Source organism: Argiope bruennichi, chromosome 10 (genome assembly GCF_947563725.1).
Source record: "Argiope bruennichi chromosome 10, qqArgBrue1.1, whole genome shotgun sequence".
Lineage (NCBI taxonomy): Eukaryota > Metazoa > Arthropoda > Arachnida > Araneae > Araneidae > Argiope > Argiope bruennichi.
The window spans coordinates 58,689,997-58,709,143 of NC_079160.1; the positions used below are offsets into that span (position 1 = coordinate 58,689,997).

Genomic DNA, 19,147 nt, shown 5'->3' on the forward strand with positions numbered 1-19,147 from the left:
TTTTTGACATCATATTTGATCATCCGAAATAGCATCATGATATTTTGCATAATCACATGCACTAAAATAAAAGAATGATTTCATGTTACAAGTAAATAAACAATCTTAAAATAACTTTTAATCCCCTCTAAGAAGTGCTTTGTTCGGTCATAGACCTAATTTGTAAAAAACCGCAGAAAAATTCTCTTGTACGTTGTTTTCCTGCATACTTATTCATACTCTGCGTTTGTCAAGCTTTCTGGACCATCAGCAAGACGCATTGTGCCACCTATAACTATCACTTGCTATTCTGCACGAAACCCGTTCTTGACATAGTAACATATATTCGCCAAAGAACAAAAAAGAAAACCATCGAAAACGGACTGGAGAAACGAATTTGTAGTTTTAATCTTGTGGGAAAGACGTTAAAACTTAGAAATAATATCACGCCTACATCAAGAAACATTACTACTCTGCAGGATCTCCGGTTACATCACCTGTTACACAATTCCAATTCAGAACAGTGCTATGGGTGATGGGGAGAAAAACAGAATTTTAAAAGAAGTGAAACTAAGTGAAATTGAGATCTATTGTGAATGGTAAATGAAGGTTTTTATGCAATAGTAAAAGAATGGAGATAGTAGCGAGTAACTTTGTTGCAAGAATTGCAAATTACTGATTCAGTACCCAGTGACACATTGAAGCCACAGTAGCACACACTTTTTATCATTATGCTATTTTATTAAAAATTAGCACGAATTTAAGGTTACTGTATTCATTTAAAAAAGTTTTGGATTGTAATTAATTTTCTTAAAGATTGTATTAAACTTGATTTAAAAGAGTCGTCTGTTTTCAATAAGAATACAATCATTTAGGTAAATACACCGTTGTTAAACTATTTGAAGCATTGGAAAAATTTATTTTTACTCATTTGAGCTTGTGGTTTCATAATTCTGAATCTTTAAGTGATTTTACTGATTTTGTCAAGGGTAACTTTTACATCGATTCTATTTTTTTTTGGGGGGGGGGGGAGGTATTATTTTAAAATTGACTCGACTGAGAAATACCACCGTTTTCAAGAATGCATAAATACTACTTGAAAAGATTAGTAATCCGTGAATATAAGCAATATTTAGCAATTATAATTAATAATAATTTAAGGATTTTTATTTATTAATTTAATTATTGATGATTTATTTGATGACTTTTTTTTATTTAAGTTCATTTATTTATTTATTCAATAAAGTCAATTGCTTAAATATTTCATGATAATAATTTGTATGTAATAAGTAAAAACTCTTTAATGGACATTTTTATATTGACGACATTTTATTTCAGGTAATTGCAAAAACAATGACAATGAAATCATTTAGAGAAACTTTTTATTTGCTAAATAGTTCCCTTTCCTTCTTGCGTTTTTGCTCACTTTGAAAATAGGGGATGGAACTATCCAGAATTACCAGTAAAAAATGATCAACTGATATTTTGTATTTTTCAAGTTGTCAACTTAACTACAGTAATAAAACAACTAAGTATATATTTTCAAACATTACGTTTTAAAGCAAATGATAAAAAAAAAATCATTGAATTAACTCAACGAGACGCTTAAACCATGATTGCCGTTTCCTGTTGATGACGCTGGAATCATCCAGTTTTAATTCCTCTAAAAAATTAGGTCTAATAGATTCACTATGGGAATGAATGGAATAGAAATGATGCTTTTAAGATAATTTGTGCCTTTCAATATCGCATATCAAGCTGCTATCCTTTGCGCACATCTAGATGCTTATTAATGATAACAACAAATGTAGGCGATTTCACAGCAGGAGTTGGATGAGACAGACATTCTTTATCCTTTAACGACTATTTGCTCCATAATACCTGCCTACCATCGGAAACGCATTCAATTTCTTCACTAACTGTAAGTGTTCTATTACGTAATGTTGCCCTATAAAATTCTCTCCCAACTTCCGACATCATTAGTTTTAATGAATGCAAATGTCTGTAGGAAAATAATGCAAAAATAATTCAAATAAAGGCACTAAAAAACAACTTACTCGTTTACTGGGGGGGGAAAATCGCTCTCAAGTAATAATATTATTTCTTAAATGATACTGATTTTCTTTTATTTTAGTTCATCGAGTATTTTATTACTCTATTCTTATTGAGTCATTTTCTTCAGATGCATGGTGAAAAAAATTGCGAAAATTATATCATATTTTTACAAGATCGCTCCAAAGAATTTGTCAGAAATATTTGATATGCACAGTTTTGTTGATTAACTTATTTTTTTCAACTTATAAAGAAAAAAAACTATTATTTTTTCCATTTTTTTTAATACCTCCTTACAAGAAAAAAAAGTCTGTTATTCTTTCATACATCATCAAATACAAATGCATCAACGATTAATGAAATAATTTCACTACTGATGAATGCATTATAGAATAAAAATAAAAAATAGGACCGAAATTTAAGTAGGTAGTTTCTGTTTAAAATACAACCCTTTTTAATAGGTTACTTACGTACAAGATTTCGATAATCGGCCAGATAGAGGATAGATCGTAAGTTATCCTTCAGAATTATTAATGATACATGGAATTTTTTAAGAATTATAAACACCATCCTACAATTATGTAATAGGTTTTTGCATTCCAACATCAAAGAAGGAATGCTAACACATAAAATCAAAACTGGAACTTCATGTAGCATTAGATAAACATGATTTCACATCTTGTTATTGGTTTCAGTTTCTTACAAATATAATCAATAAACATGCAGATGTTTTACACCCACACATAAATGCATCTAAAACCAGACAGTTAAATGTTTGCAGCTGAATAGTTTCCAAACCGAAGAGGAATCGAGGAGCAAGTTCTCATTCCGTCACCTGTCTCGCACGTTAAATCTAAAAATAACTGTCCAAAGGTGAGGTGTCAGTTCCCCTTTCATGGGCATTTCCAAGCAGCTCCTACACGTTGGAGGTCCACGTGATTGTCCAATGTGAACGTCCCTTCACTCGCTCAGCTGGTTGTGACGTAACGATGACGTAACATCTCGGGGAATAACCTAGAATATTTTTCTACAGGAAATACGCTGCTTCTGAAGATGCCGTTTTTAGGCCATATGATGCGTTGAATTCATTAGGGGTTTGTGCAACAGCGCCTAAGGGAACTAACGGATCCAAAAATTTCGCCGCTGCAATAGCAAAGTAGGTTTTGCGCTAGATAGCGATTACGCCACAGGTGTGGTAGGTGTGGGTTTGTTTTTGAAAACACAGAGAAGAATAATTTTAGATTATTATTTTTTTTTAAGATTGACACACCTCTCTACATAACGTTAATCGAAAGGAAATGACAGACTTTTAGTTTTTAAAAGTGATTAATAGATAAGCATTTTTCCTTATTTTGAGAATAAAAGCTATATTAATATAAAAAGGTCTTATTGCTATTGTAGTTTGGATTAGGTTATTCTTACCACAGTCATTATATAAGTAATGATTATGACAGGTCCCCGCTTGTCCTAAATTAACTTAAGAATTTTGATAGGTAATATTTATAAGCGAGAAATCTAAAAACTATGCTTAAAACATCTGGAAGGTTTTTTTTTTTTTTTTTTTCAACCTCTTTCACTATAGACGGCAAATAATGTATTAAAATTACTATCATTAATAAATATTATTATGTCACTATTTAAGTGTTAATCATATTTTTTATAAATAAAAAAAAGAAATGACCAAATTTACCAAAAGAAATTACGGATGATTGAAATATCAAATCTTTCACTTTTGAAATAAATTAATTAATATGTAATGCAAAGTATATTTCCCAATCTATTTTACAATTACTGAATGAAACTAGCATAATTTTTTTAATATTTTATGTACAATTAATTTCTCAGTATTATTACAGTTCCAGCTTCACTCATTCTTTCAGTGTTTTGTAAATGCTTAATTACAATAATTTTAAATTAATAAAATTATAAATCTTCCCTTCTGTGTGTAAACTATTAATAAATATTATTTTCGTATTTTACTACTAAACAGTGCATTAACATCCAAAGTACAGCAAAGTAAAAAAAATAATCAAATTTCAGAAACACCAGCCCATGTATACATTATTCTACTAAAGGTTAAATGCTAATTATTTTACAAAACCATTTAGAGTCGTAGCAATCAATTGCTATACGTTTTTTTTTATTTGCACATTAGATAAAACATTGATTATTTGAAATCAACTTACAAAAATTGATTTTAATTTTATGTTTATCTTTATAAACTTTTAAATTTTTCTCTTTTGAAATAATAATCAATTTTATTTCCTTAAAAAAAAACTGACGAATGAAAAGATTTTCTTTCAATTTCAATCATCATAAAATGGGATTTTAATTTTCAGTATTTTTCAGACTCTTTGAAACTATCTATATTTAATTTTCAAGAATGCATTCAAAGACTTAAACATTTTCAAATTCGGCACACTATTAAAAGTAAACATTTGATATAAGCTTTCTCTTTAAATACAAACATAAACATGAAATTCTTCAGTTATTTTGACTACTTCTCAAATAAAAAAAAAAGTTATCTTAATCTTCGCATACAAGAGCAATTCCTTGATAATAAAATGTAAGCAGGCTGACACAGTTTCAGAATCATTTTTTGCTTTTACTTTAGATTCCATGCCATACATTGTACATTTAACTCGTTACAACTCGGTAATGTAATTAAAAAATTGCGTGCTTAGCATGCAGGAGGAAAATTTCTCCATATTAAGACAGACGGATAATTTTTTCGACCAGGCGGAAGATAAAAAGGTATAATCATTTTCCTCAGAGATGTGTCTTATCAAGGATTAAAAGTAAACTACGTCTCCTTTTGGAAATTTGACACCTAACTCAAGCTGTGCAACTCGTGCTAAAAATCTAAATGCCTTGAAGCAATCGTTTAAAGTTACAATACTCCAAATTAATGTCTTACATCTATTTAACGCTTGACATAGTATGTTTGACATAGAAGCGTGCATTATTGACACGCTTGATGAAACTTCATGATTTTTACAGAAGGTTCGTGAAGTAAACGAAATATAACTAGTTATTAATATATTTGTCAGTTCCGCCGACAGATAGGAAATGCTTTTTGGCCCTTCCGTGTATTTGGTGTAAAATAAACAAACTTGAGGAAAATTAGCAAATATTATTTTCTTGATATGAGCAAATTATGAAATTCTATATCACGTAAGTTATGTAAACATGGTTGGATTGATTAACGGTTTCACATAAATAAGTTACCTACTTAACCTAGTTTCGCACGTTAAAAGAAAAAAATAATTGATAATTTGGAAATCAAGTATTAGAAACATTCCAGACTATCCTGGATATCTTTTAATTTCTATTATCAGTACGCAGTTTAACATTTTTCATTTCACAAAACTTTTATAAGAAATTTTTAAAAAAATTATTTAAATTTATCACAATGGTCAGTATTCCAACATTAAACGTATGAATTATATTTAAATGAAATAAATAAAACTAGTCTCAAGCTTAAAATATTATATTATAATTTTTAATTGATTTAAATATTCCAAATCATTACTGCTTTTATAAAGCATCACAGGGAAGAAAGTTATTATTTTTTCCGAAACTTTTACATGAAAATGTAACTTTTGATGCTACAAATAATGAGTTTTTAGATAAAGCTGAAATAATTATTTCTTGATCTAAAATATTTTTATAGTAAATTTGAAAAAAAGAATATTTTTAAATATTTAACTAGATACGCTTCTTGCAATACAAATACACCTAAGTTTAGATATGTAATAATAATTTCAGATTCATAATATCTTTACTTAAACCAAATAGCTTTTAAAAATATTTTAAGCAACTAACAATTTTTTTATAAATACTACAAGGAATATAATTCGAAGAAAAGTGTAATTGTTTAAAAATTTATTATCTTTTACAAAAGAAGAAAATAATAAATAAGTAAAGCCCTCTAAAATGCTTAAATAATAATGATCTTTATATAATGAATCTCAAATTTAAATATTTAAAATTTAATTATCAATGAAAGATTTTAAAGTAATTAAAATTCAGTCATTTTTAAATTGAGTGCATTCCATACGAATATGATTAGGAATTACCAATAATGTTTCTGAGATATCAATTTGTTGATATTGCTATACGCCATAGTGATAATATCTATCTGTGTTTGCTGTTTAGCATATTTTTTTATCTGTGCCTTTAAAGTTAATAAAAACTTTTAAGCATAACTATGCATCTAATTTTTTTTCTAACATTTCGGAATTTCGAGTGAATTTTGTTACGCCATGACCCATTTTTTATTAAGTATTTCTTTAAAACTAAATGTGCTTAAGCTTATGGATTAAAATTTAATTTGAAAAATGTATGGTACGTAAAATATATTACTAAAAATGTTTCTAAACTTTTTTTTTTATTTCGCAAATTTTCCTTTTTTTAGTATAAAAGAACGATTGCACAACTATTTTCCCGCTTGAGTCTAAAATAGCAACTAATTCATCCCTTTTCTATACTAGTCTTTCTTATAATGAATTCTTTTAGAAAGGAAAAACCTGTTTCTTTAATCACAAAACGCACGCTCAAAAAAAAAAAAAAAAAACGATAACGAAAACGTATAACCAGATTCTTTCTCTTTTGTCCATAATTTTTATAAATAGCCTTTCAACTTCCTGATGAATCCGATGAGAACAATACTGAGACAAGATTCTTTCGTTCTTATAAGAAGATAAAGAAAATTCCAAACACGCCTACAGTTATCACGAATTTTTCATGATGGCTTTTTAGGTTCTAATACTTCAAAACGGGGAATTTTTTCCGTGAATTTTAATTATAACATGTAGACTGTTATACAGATCTAATCTGAATATCTTGATATTAACAAAACCTCAACTTGACCAATTACTGAGGTCACAATAACAAGAAAATGAAAATATATGATATGGAATTAAAACTTTTGCGATAATAATTCAAATAGAGAAGGCTAAAAAGTCATTACATTGTATAAATTTGTTTTACTATTTCAATATTTCAAAAAATGCAATAATTTTTATAAATAAAATAGTTTTAGAATTACTACAAAATTTGTCATGGATAAGATATAAAAATAGTATACTAGATTCTTTTAGTATTTTACAGTCTAGATAAATATAATTTTAAAACAATTGGAAATTTTGCAAAAATAACTTACTTATCTGTCTAAAATCTGATAACTAAAAGAGAACAAAATAGAGAGAAACAACAATTCTATCTAATAAAAAGTAAAGAAGGGAAAACTATATTTATTTTTGATTGCCATTCTCCGAAAAAGAATGTGACCCACTAAAATAAATTTAAATAAGAAGACGATAAATTTCAACGTAAAACAGACGATTAATTAAAAAATATTTTCTATGTTTTTCATTCTTTCATTTTTATTTTTTTAATCGGAATTCTTTCAACGTCGAATTGATTTATATTTATTTTTATATTAAACCTGAAAGGAGAAGAATTTCGATTCTCTTAATTTGTTAAATTAAAATCCAAATTGCTATTCCATTGACTGTTTATAATAAATTAATTGTTAGTGGTTAAAGTTAAGGGTAGTATAAGAAGAATTCTGGCTTATGGGGGTTTTATCTGCTTTTGCATTTTTTGAAGAGCTTCCCATTATTTTATACTGTTACTATCGATTTTTTTTTTTTTTTTACAAATTTGTTTTGTATATATAACTTAATTATCCTAAACCGTCAATTTTAAATTAAAGTCATAGAAAAGAGTTCAAAATAATTATATATTTAAAATAGAGTTGAAGTTGAATTAATTTCTCAATAGATTCATAAAATTACATTGCTGATAACTTTTCTTTCAAATAATACATGCAAATAAATCATTTCTTCTGGAAATCCGCATGTTTAAATAAATTATTTTTAAAACCTACATATTTTTGTAGTTATTTTTGAAAAATCATTGAAATATAAAGTAATCATAGTGACCTTCAGATTGCCACTGTTTTTATATCAAAGTACATATTTCAGAAGAAATTAGAATTTCCTTCTTAATGTACTTCAATGTCGTCTGAAGATAAATAATCATTCTCCCCCAATAAGGAAAAAAAAATAAACTAACCTTCGATGAAATCCGCGTTAAAATCAGATTCTTTTTATTCTTATGATGGCACAACAGTAAGAAATGGATAAAATTCTGGAGCATCTAATGATTCCCAAGGTTCTCCATCCCACTGTTGACGACCTTGCAAAAAGCCAACAGCAGGGAGGAGATCCAAGAATGTTGTCTGAAGAAGGTCTTCTTCAACCAGCAATTAGTCGAATCCTTTGTTTATGTTTTGCTTCCAATACTGGATTCAAGGTGTTTTCCGGTTTTCACAAATGATGGAATCTTTGTTTGTGTACGAAAAATTCCAACTTTTGTTTCAGTGGAACTACTTAAATTAATGATATCTGTGACCTTAACCATTCTGGTTGTTTGTGTTTTTAAAGGCGGTAGAGAAGATACGGTATAAATGAACTTCCTCATGAGTTTAATGGTTGTGAATTGTATTAATAGCAATTGATATTTGATGATCAATTTGCATAAATATACAAGGAAGATATATTGTATCTACAGCGAAGAGCTATAGTTCAAAGCAAAAGCTAATTTACTCGAAGAGGTCATTTTAGCCTTTTATATAAGATGTACAATCATTTATGAAAATAAAACTACAAGAAAGATGTTTTCGATCATGACCTTTGATGCGTAAATGTTAATGCATAGTTCCATTAGTAATTAAAAATTCATCACTATATTGGTTTGTTCAGACCAGACGAAGAATGAAGATGTTTCCATTTACGGATTTATAATAATGGCATTTACCTTCAATATTCTCAATGCTAATGTTATCGAAATAATTTATAGATTTGTTTTCGGCATTATTTACTTTACTTTTTGTATATTAATAATAGTAAAAGGCTTTTCTTTCTTTTTAAGGTAATTTCATCTAAAATGTTGCAAATCTCTTCAAATGGTTCGAATGCTCTAAAATTAAAATAGAAGCAAATACCTTAAAGAACAATTATTCAGCAAGAGAAATTTTTCGTACAATCTTGTTCTAAAATTGATTTTGCTTTCGATAAAACAAAAGCAAAATGATGAAATGCAAACTTTAATCATGTAATAGATTAGAATTTTTTTATACAAAAAATAATGCCAGCCTTCATCAACATTATGAAGACGTTATAAATTTTAAACTCATCAAGCTAACTTCAAAATAATCGTATTTATTTACTACGTAAATCAAATATTTTTTTTCTTTAAAAATAAACCATTGACCTATAAACTCCATTTTACTGAATGCATTTCTCAAAAAGTAAATTTAACTGTGACCGAATTGATATATCTATACCGCAAATCTGTCTTTCGAATAAACATTTGTTGTTATTTTTCACGAAACAGAACAGCAACTCACGAAAACGTTTAGAAAATAGGTTTTTATAGACCAGTACTACTTGCTGGCAGCAGTATAATTTGATTTCAGCATTCATAAAAAATGCTATCAATAATCTCTTGAAAAAGTGAGTAACAATTATGGAAGTAAATATCGTTTCCTGGAAAGTACTATAAAGCGCAGAAATACGAAAGTATATAAAAAAAAGACAATAAATACAACTAAACTTCTCTTTTGTTCATTGTTAGACAATGCGATAAATCTGTTTTATAAGATCCATTCAGAGCTGAACATCATACAAAAAAAATCCATAAATATTTTTTTTAATTCTCAGGATTAGAAAAATGTTTAATATTGATCTGATATTAATATGAAAGAATATTCTACGTACTAATGTAAGCCATCTTTTCATTTAGTATATATATTTTTTTTAATTTTCAAAAATAAAACTTGAAAGAAAGATTACTATTAGAACAAAAAAATTTTTATAATTCGACAAAATTCTGTATTATCAAATTACAAACTCCCTTATCTTATTGTATTTCGACCTTTGATGATGCATTGATTAGTTTTAATTTTAAAAACGTATATGATTACATCGTATTTTTCATATATTATTTTAAATCAAGTGTTAAGCAAAAAACTCATAATGCTTATTTTATTGAATGATAAAAAAATATGTCATGTAAAAATTAAATTACAAGTCATATTTAAAAAAAAATAAAATGTAGTTTTACAAATGTAGTAAATAAAAATGCAAATTTCTTGCTCATAATTACAAATTGTAATTAATACCAATAAAATAACTTATAAGTCATCTTTTTTTACTTTTTCCAGTTAAGCACTATTTATAATCATTCAGTATAGAATCGTGGTGAACATTTTTACATCAAAAAGATAACTATTCAGAAACTATTAGACTGTATAATTGAAGAAAAATTTGATTATTATTACTCTAGATTATAATATGATTTTTTTAAACGCAAAGCATCTGATTTTATCTCATTAAAATATCATCCATTGCAGGACACATGATTAACAAAATATATGGTTAAAAAAATTAAAGAATAAAATATGTCATCAAATAAAACAAAATAATGTAGAATAAATGCATAATGATGACTGCCAATTAATTTCGCAAATTCCTTGAGCTACTTAAATCACATGCCATTCCTATTTAAGATGATAATTTTCTGTTTACTTTATTGAAGCAGTAACTTCTTCAGTAGCTTTTATGAAAAAAAAAAAAGAAAGAAAAAAAAAAAGGACTGTAACCAGCTAACATTCTTATATTAGGGGCAATTTCTTAAAACTCAAGAAGTTAAGGAATGCGTAAAATCGTAATAATTTATATTTTCAGTAAAAAAAAAAAATTATTTAAAAAATTCTACTGACTTTTTCGCCCCAAAGAATAAGCTCCGAGAAGCATCTCATGGACAAGGCAGTCTTGACCTATATAGATTGGTAAGGGGTTGGGGAGAGAGGAGGAAACCACTTAATAATCGATGCGGTGGTGGCCAATTTACCAGTTTCGGCTTGCGACTTCATTTTCGAAACAAGTTTTTCGACATTTTAGAAGGTGAGAAGTAGCTAGTGATTGAATGTGGACCTATGCTTCTCTTTTGTTTTTACTCATTGTTTTAATGAATGTATCTGCAGAATATAGATCAGTTCTCTTCTCCAGTAGCTTCTCATGTAACAGACATCGTGTTATCGCTTGCTCATTCTTTTAGCTTCTCATTACTTTGTAGGCTGTGCTTTTTTTTAACCAATAATTCTAATGTATCCTTGCTATTTATTTGTATATTTTCCACATATATAAAATTAGATTCTTTTTGTTTCTTATAAAAAATTCTCATTACAATCTAATTAAAACACTTTTCATAAGCACAGTAGTTTATCAAAGAAATAAATTTTACTGCTTTTTATTTATTTAAGTAATTTCCATTGAGTGCGTAGTATTATTATTCTCATTGCGACATTGTTGTTTTCAATCTGTTATAGAAACAGTTTTGATTATCAATATCTCTTTTGTAAAACTTCAGAATAACTTTTAACAAAATCACTTTCTTTAACTTGAAATATTACCTCAAAATGTTTCAAATTAAAAAGTAAGTATTACTTCCTTTTTATATAAAAACAAATCTTATTTTAACTGTGTGCATGAATTCTGGATAACTTCTAGATAATTCATTGTTCTAGAATTCTAGATAAGACATTTGCAAAGTTATTCTGATTCTTCAACATTTCAAAGGAGAAATAATTCTCGTTCGTATTGCTAACCAGTAATTTATAATTCATAGACGTATTTCTAAATTATGTGTATGCCTAAGATCAACGAATGGAAAAATATTGTAGATATTTTTTTTCTGTTGGATTAATTTACACATTTATATATTGTTTCTTTTGGAATACTTGAAGAAACGTCTTTTCAAGACAAATGAAACTTGGTCACAACATATTTCAAATATGATTTAAATTCCGACCTTAATTCGTTAACCTGTAATGGTCATTGCACAATTAACAATTTATTATAAAATTTTTTAATAAAAATGTGTAAATTTTGAAATTTTTAATGAATCATCGAATTATTCGAAAATATATAATTAACTTCATGATAAGAGATATTCCGATTACTTAATAAATAAATAAATATCTTTAGCCACAAAACGTGGGTTGAAAGAATTTCATTTACTATGTGAAATCTTTCAAGCTGCGAGGGCAGTTCGTAAGCACAATACTTGAATATGTAGGAATAAACAGTAATTTAAATAAAGGGAGAGAGAAAAAAAAATCTCTCAGACGGAGCTGAAATCGAAATTATTACGGCAATAAATACCTCTAACACGTGACCGGCGTTGACGCAAATGTGACAGAGGTCAGGAAAAGAACTTCAACTTCAACCTCTCGGAAGAAAATAGCTTTTTTCTTTAACGGTTTTTCCGCAACGGCGGAGGGAAAAAGTGCTCAATGAAAATTGATTTGACATTCGAAGTCTGCGAATGTTGCTGGAAGAGAACATGAGGAAGAGAATGTGTACCTTTTTAGGTCAGTAAACGGAGATAAAAAATGCATTGTTCTGTTCGAAGACATGCTTCAAAAGAAGAATTTACTTTTTCCGAGAATTCTTTTTTCTGCGGAACTTAAATACAATTACAGTTCAATTCTGGTTATTTATGGAATTTTCTGTTTCATTTGTGGATATTTGATGTTGAGTTGAAGTGTTTACTGTCCGTTATTTTTTGTTGTTTTGGTTTAACACCGATTCAAGCGTAGTTAGAGCCTATCCAGCACGTGGTTCGGTGATTAATAATGTTTCTGTAGCAATCAGAGTCTGCAAGCTGAAAAATGTGAAGGTTGAAAGGAAAAAATCAGCTTCGGGTTATCGAATGCAATTATCTCAACTTAATATACGTTGCAGATGCTAATTATGAGGTTGATCACGTAGTTATAAGCAGTTTTCACATCTCAAAGTATTACTTTCGCTTACCTGTCTTATATTTCTCGTGTATACAGAACACCCTACATGTCATGTTAATCCAAATATTATTTTGTAGATATTTCATTTTTAACATGATATTAACATATACGAATGAGGAGAAACCTAGTCTAGTGGTGATGTAATTTTGTCATTTGAAACAATTTTTTTCCCTATAAAAATAATTATGCTAATTTTATCTTCAATTGTCCTCTTTAACAGAGGTTCTTTAACTATATTATTCAGTAATAATAAGTTTCTCTTCATTTAATTGCGCTATTCATTAAATGATAAAAAAAGGAGTTCCATATGTATCTTATATGTATAAGACTTATCGCAATCGTTTTCGGAAAAAAATAATCTAATATTGCTTCAATTTTTTTTAAATATGATTTATATTTTTTTAATGCCTATACTTTTAGGTCAATAAATTGAATATTATCCATTCACCCAAAAGAAATGAAAAAAAAAATCATCTACTAAAATGAAATTTTTAGAGGCTATTACCAGCTGATTTATTTAGATTGTTAATAATCTATTTCTTTTTCCGTTTTACGTACAACAATGACAACAACATATAAATAAATTTTTTTCATATTATGTTCAAATTAATTTTATGCAAGAGAAATCCTTTCTCTTTCATCTTTTATATTGAGATTTACTGACTTACTGCCCTGGTTTCAAACAAGACACAAATCCTACTGGCAGTCCTTGTAAAATCTAGGATTCCACAATGCATCGCAACCAAACACCTAAGAGTCATAAAACTTCTATACAACAATTTGGCAACACGAAACACACCGTGTTGAAATTCCTAATAGATCAGCTTGGGTGTAGTAACCTTCAGGGTTATGACACGGAACGTCGTAAAATTTTCTTTCATTCTACAAGTGAAAAGAGAAGCAGTTTTCCATGGCCTTAGGTTCTAAGAGTTAATCTTACCAGTTCCCACTGCATCTCAATCATCGTCAACTCTATATAAAAAAATAAAAAAAACTAGGCCGCTATCACCCCCGTTCGAAGTTTATGTCAAAACCCAAAACAAAATATCTCTCAAACCGTAACCTAAGGTCAAAGAGCCAATAAGCAAAGAAGGCTTTTTTTCGTAATCCGAATGGCATCCAATCGTTAAGTGACAAACTGTAACTGCTAGCTTATGTAAGAATAAAATGATGCCAACATGACTTAGTATTAATCGTTTCCGGTTCGCAAGGATAGGGTGTTTTATTATCTTCACAAAACATTTCTTATTTGTTTTCAGGATGTTTTGTAACGATGAAAATGCTTCATTCAAATGGCAATAAAAAGAGTAAAAGTAATGTCAGTTTCATGGATTAAGTAACATATTTATTCCTCTTTTAAAAAAATACATATTGGAAATCTTTTAAAATTCGAATTGATTAACAGATAAGAAATATGCAGAAGTAAAAATGACATTTATTTACACTTTCTCTGGAAAATGTGTTGAGGCCAATTTTTACGCTGCTCCGAAGATTTATGAATTTATGAATATATGTAAATGGTAAAGGACGTATGATAAGAACTTTCACCTATGAATTCATCTCCATAATCATCGAATTGATTGGCGTAAATGACACAGAGAATATCTGTCTGAATCTCAAGTGGAAAGCTTATATATTTTGATTATACTTGAAAGCAGAAGTGTCTCGCAACTTCTGACTTTTTGAAGCTGAAAGGAATGAATAACTTCTTTTTTGTAGAAATACAACTGAAACGTTTTTAAACCACGTTAGAATTGAGGAACAAGCATATGCCAAATATTTTTTTATTCTTTTTAAATAAAAAGAACGATGTATTTAATAGCTTGTTGAAGAATGATGAATTTGACAACAACTTAAAACTATCCATAAGTTAAATTGCCATCGATTTCTGATAATTTCAAATAGTAATAGTTGTTATTTAATTATGACTTTGAAACTTAAAAGAAAGAAAAATGGTCTGCATTTTGTAAAAAAAATGCAATCAAAACCTTTGAAGACATATTCAGAATTCAGGCATAAACATAAGAGAAAAATTTTAATAATTGCCAGGCTTACAAATAATGTTGTATTTAACAGTTTTTTGATGAATAATATGTTCAATATTTTTTTGATGAATAATATATTCAATGGTTTTTTGATGAATAATGCATTCAATAACAGCTTATATTAAGATCCATTATTACAGAAATCTTATTAGCAAAAGCAACATACTTGAGAAGGAGGCAAACATCGGTTGCGCTGTATATAGCTAAAATTTTCATAGAGGGCAAAATTTTGATTTGTTCAATCCCCAGTTGCACAAAAAATTGTATATTATTACATTAAATAATATTTACAGTATTAAATAATTTTATATAATATGTAATATTAAACAAACAATGTTGTAAAATATCGTAAAACATGATGTGTTACAGGGGAAAAAATAATATGGTACTTATTCCAGAGTCTGAAACTTTTGTTTGGACATTCATTCTCAACTTTCTAAGAGCAAAGGAAAAAAATAACATTTTTTACTGCAAACATTTGTTAATTTTTTTAAGGCTATATGCTAATATTTGCACATCAGAATCCATTTATTTCCGCATTCCCTCTTGTCAATTTCAAAACCTAAACTTTTTTTGTGCCCATGATCTGCTTTATTTATCATTTTTTAAAATCAAAATTGTCACCAGTTTAAATTTAAAACAAGAATGAATCAATTAAATTCCCACTACATATATAATACGGTTTTCAATCTTTCTAAAGTAGATATTCGTTTGAGTAACAGTGTCAACGCGTTTTTCTGTAACCTGTGTGCTAAAGAAAAGAGGAGGACTTTATGAAAGCCTCAGAAGCTAAGAAATTTTTAATAGCTTCGATTGAGTTCTGCATAGAGTGACTTGAATTAGAGTGATTTGAAGAGGAAAACGATTTAATTATCTCATACTGATATGCATATTTCTTCAAAATTTGAACCTATGATTGCATAATTTATTACATAAGCAACGGTATTTTGAAAATACATGAGTGCTGGCTATCGATTCTTTTTTAAAATTAAGTAGTTTTTAATCAGCAACTCAAAATTATCTTTCTATATTGAATTTTTTACCTGCATAGGTATAAGTTTTGAGATCTAAGGTATTTTAATAGTTTGAATATACACTAAATTACATTGATGCTTAAGAAATGTTTTAATTCATAATGAATCTGTTTTAAAAAATTTTTTTTCTTCCTTATAGATCTTATTTGGATGGACAACATGTTCTGCACTGGCAGGGAGTTCAGACTTGACAGGTGCAGGTTTGACGGCTGGGGTGTACACGACTGTAATCACGCTGAAGCAGCAGGTGTTGTATGTGATGGACAGAGGGCTAGAGCTATTGCGCAAGGTACACCGGAAGTGTCACCAAATGCTATACCGGCAGCAGCAGAGAAGACAGTTATCAGGGTGAGGCAATATATCTTGAATAAATCTTTTTCAAAATCTTTACTTTATTTTGTATTTCTAAAAAAATTATAGCTAAGGAATGATGGTAAGGGGTATGTAACCTTATATTGACTACTCCAACCAGCCCGAAGGCACACGGAAAATCTGCATGACCGGACCGCCACAACAGCAACACTGGCAGGAATTGTGGTCGAGTCCTAAGGACCATCAGCGACCACTGTACAACTCTACCTTTGGGAAGTACGTCCTGTCCTCGATGGAAGGAGTCAGATTCCCAACTTTTCGTATATCCACCAGGGGGGCGAAAACCAACCACGAGACCGGAAGCTTCTCATCCTCACTTATGAGGTCCCCCCTCCCCCATGAAATGAATAGTTCGAAAATTGTTTGTTGAGAAGCAGAAGAAATAGAGATCTGTATAGGAACAAATATTATATTAAAGCGGATGTCCGCAAATCCAAAGAAAGCAGTATTTAGATCTGGGAGTTTTTTTTTTTTTTTTTTTTTTTCTTTTTTTGACAGTTTGTATAGATCAAATTCCTTTTGCAATATTTAGCGGCTACTTTTCATGCTATTTCTCTTTTAATCAACAATTTCGTTAAAAAATGTCTAAAATGCGATCGTAAAATTTTGAGAAAAACGATAATAAATGAGATAGCCATATTCATGGGTCCTTCATTATTACTATATATACTTTTCTTAAATAGCGGAACTGTTAAGAAATAATACTCTAATTTGAAGAGTCATAAATCTGCAAGTAAATAATTGAAAGTTTGAGGAAGATGTTCTGGAGTTTCATTTATTATATCCAACGAAAAATATTTGCTACATTATTTGGCTCCTTGTTTATGGAAATTCTTACACATATATGTTATTGATATGGTTACAGAACGGATCTCGAGAAGGTTTTTAGACCTGTTCTTAATCACTTTTCCCCTTGATTTTTTTTTCTATTGGGATGAATAAAAGATCAAATGATGCTTCCACCAATGAAAAATTCTTTAATTTAGTCTAATTTAAAGTGACTGAAGTTTTCAAGGGTGATCCTCAATAATCATATTTATTTTCATACTAGTAGTTACTGAGTAAATATTTTTCGTATTTTCTACGCAGAAATCGATTTGAGAAAACTGAACATAAAAGTGGACAATACTAGATATCATTCAATAAGCTTGAAAAATATTAGATATTATACAAAAATTTTAAAACAACTATGATAACATTTGAAAAGATTCAGATATTAAAATAAATATTTTTTACTTCCCCGTTAGTTTATAAGTACATAGTTAGGGCATAGTAAGTACATCAGTGTGGTGGAGTGATCAACTGTACACAAGTACATAGGTATTATAAAATATTATAAAGTATCGTCAATAGCAATAATATTATATAATATTGAAAAATATTTTATCCATAACGAACTTTATACATCATACATTACTTGATTCCAATGAATGGCCAGAAAAAAATACACTCAGTATAGCTAATAAAAATAATTAAATACTACAGAATGTATATTTTGCAAAGGACTTTTTAACACGGGATATGGTGCAATAACTGACTTTCTGAGCACTCAGCAAATACATAAAGTAAACCTCACTTCTTTCATATTTCAGATGATAATTATTGTTGAATTTCACCTTTTCGATTCAAAAGAAAAATTTATAAATATGTTGCGAAAGAGAATGGGGTTTGATTTCAGAACAATCTATTTAAAAACGGTTTAATTCCGAAACGTTTGATATCACAAGAAAGCGTTTATCAAGACATTAATCATCTATTTGTTATATGACAAGCATTTAACACAATTGACTACAATATAATCCTTGACATGTAATATATACCCCCATACAACGTGTCAAGGTAATTAGATCAGTGGTGCTTTTATCAGATCAAAATCAAATTTGGGAGCAATCATTTTCCTTTCAAAATTACAAAAATATCTTTATCAGTATATCAAAATTACAATGAAAGCTATGTTTTTCACTAAAAGCATTTACACAATAGCATTTAAAAGGCATTGCCATACTGCTGTGTGGAAAAAAGAGTGCAATTGCATTTTCTGTCATGACATATTAACAAATAAATCAGCCCACTATTGTTGTTGCACGTACTGAATCATAGAAAACCGCGCCCTCTGGCCTCTGATATAAAAGGCAGGTAAAGAAATCGCAATAATCTGAAAACTCATTATTTTGCTTCCATTTGTCATTCCGTCAGCACTCATTAATTTTGGAATAAAAATTTGTGAATAGCTGGCAAAAATGTCCTTGCTACCCATTGCTTAAAATGGAATTTAGACAAAATGGAACAGCTTTGTTTATTTTTTTCTCTCATTTTTGTAAAAAAGTTGTTTTGCGTAGGATCATGGTGTTGAACTTGGACATGATAAGAAAACAATATTTTACAACTTAAATAAAGAACCAGGCATTGGTCAGTTTTTTTTAGTCTAGAATGTAAACAACTCCAGAAAAGGAATATCTTTACATTCAAGAGTTTTCAAATAGCTCATATTGTGCCAAACGAATTTTTTTTCTTCAAAAGATCAGATTTCTGTACATTTTTGAATAAATAATAAAGTATTTTAAATAAGTTACCAGAAGAGAACACCGCAATAAATTAGTGGCTAAAATGTAATTAAATACCCAAACGAAATTAAACTGTTTCAACTTTAATTATTTCGCTGATAATTTTACTCTTCTATCTTACATATAATCTCGTGTATTACGGTAAGATTCATTGCTATTTGGCGAAGGAAATAATTCTCATCTCACGTTATAAAAAGGAGAAACTATTTCATCTTCAAATTGATT

At 28.7% G+C, this 19,147-nt stretch overlaps 1 protein-coding gene across 1 annotated transcript in view; it reads left to right on the forward strand.

The window, feature by feature from the left end:
• LOC129988110 (lysyl oxidase homolog 2-like) overlaps positions 1 to 19,147 on the forward strand; it is a 59,660-nt gene that overhangs the window by 19,842 nt on the left and 20,671 nt on the right. The window contains exon 2 of the mRNA XM_056096236.1: positions 16,126 to 16,334. Coding sequence (XP_055952211.1) covers positions 16,126 to 16,334 — 209 coding nt within the window. The remainder of the gene's footprint in view (positions 1 to 16,125; positions 16,335 to 19,147) is intronic.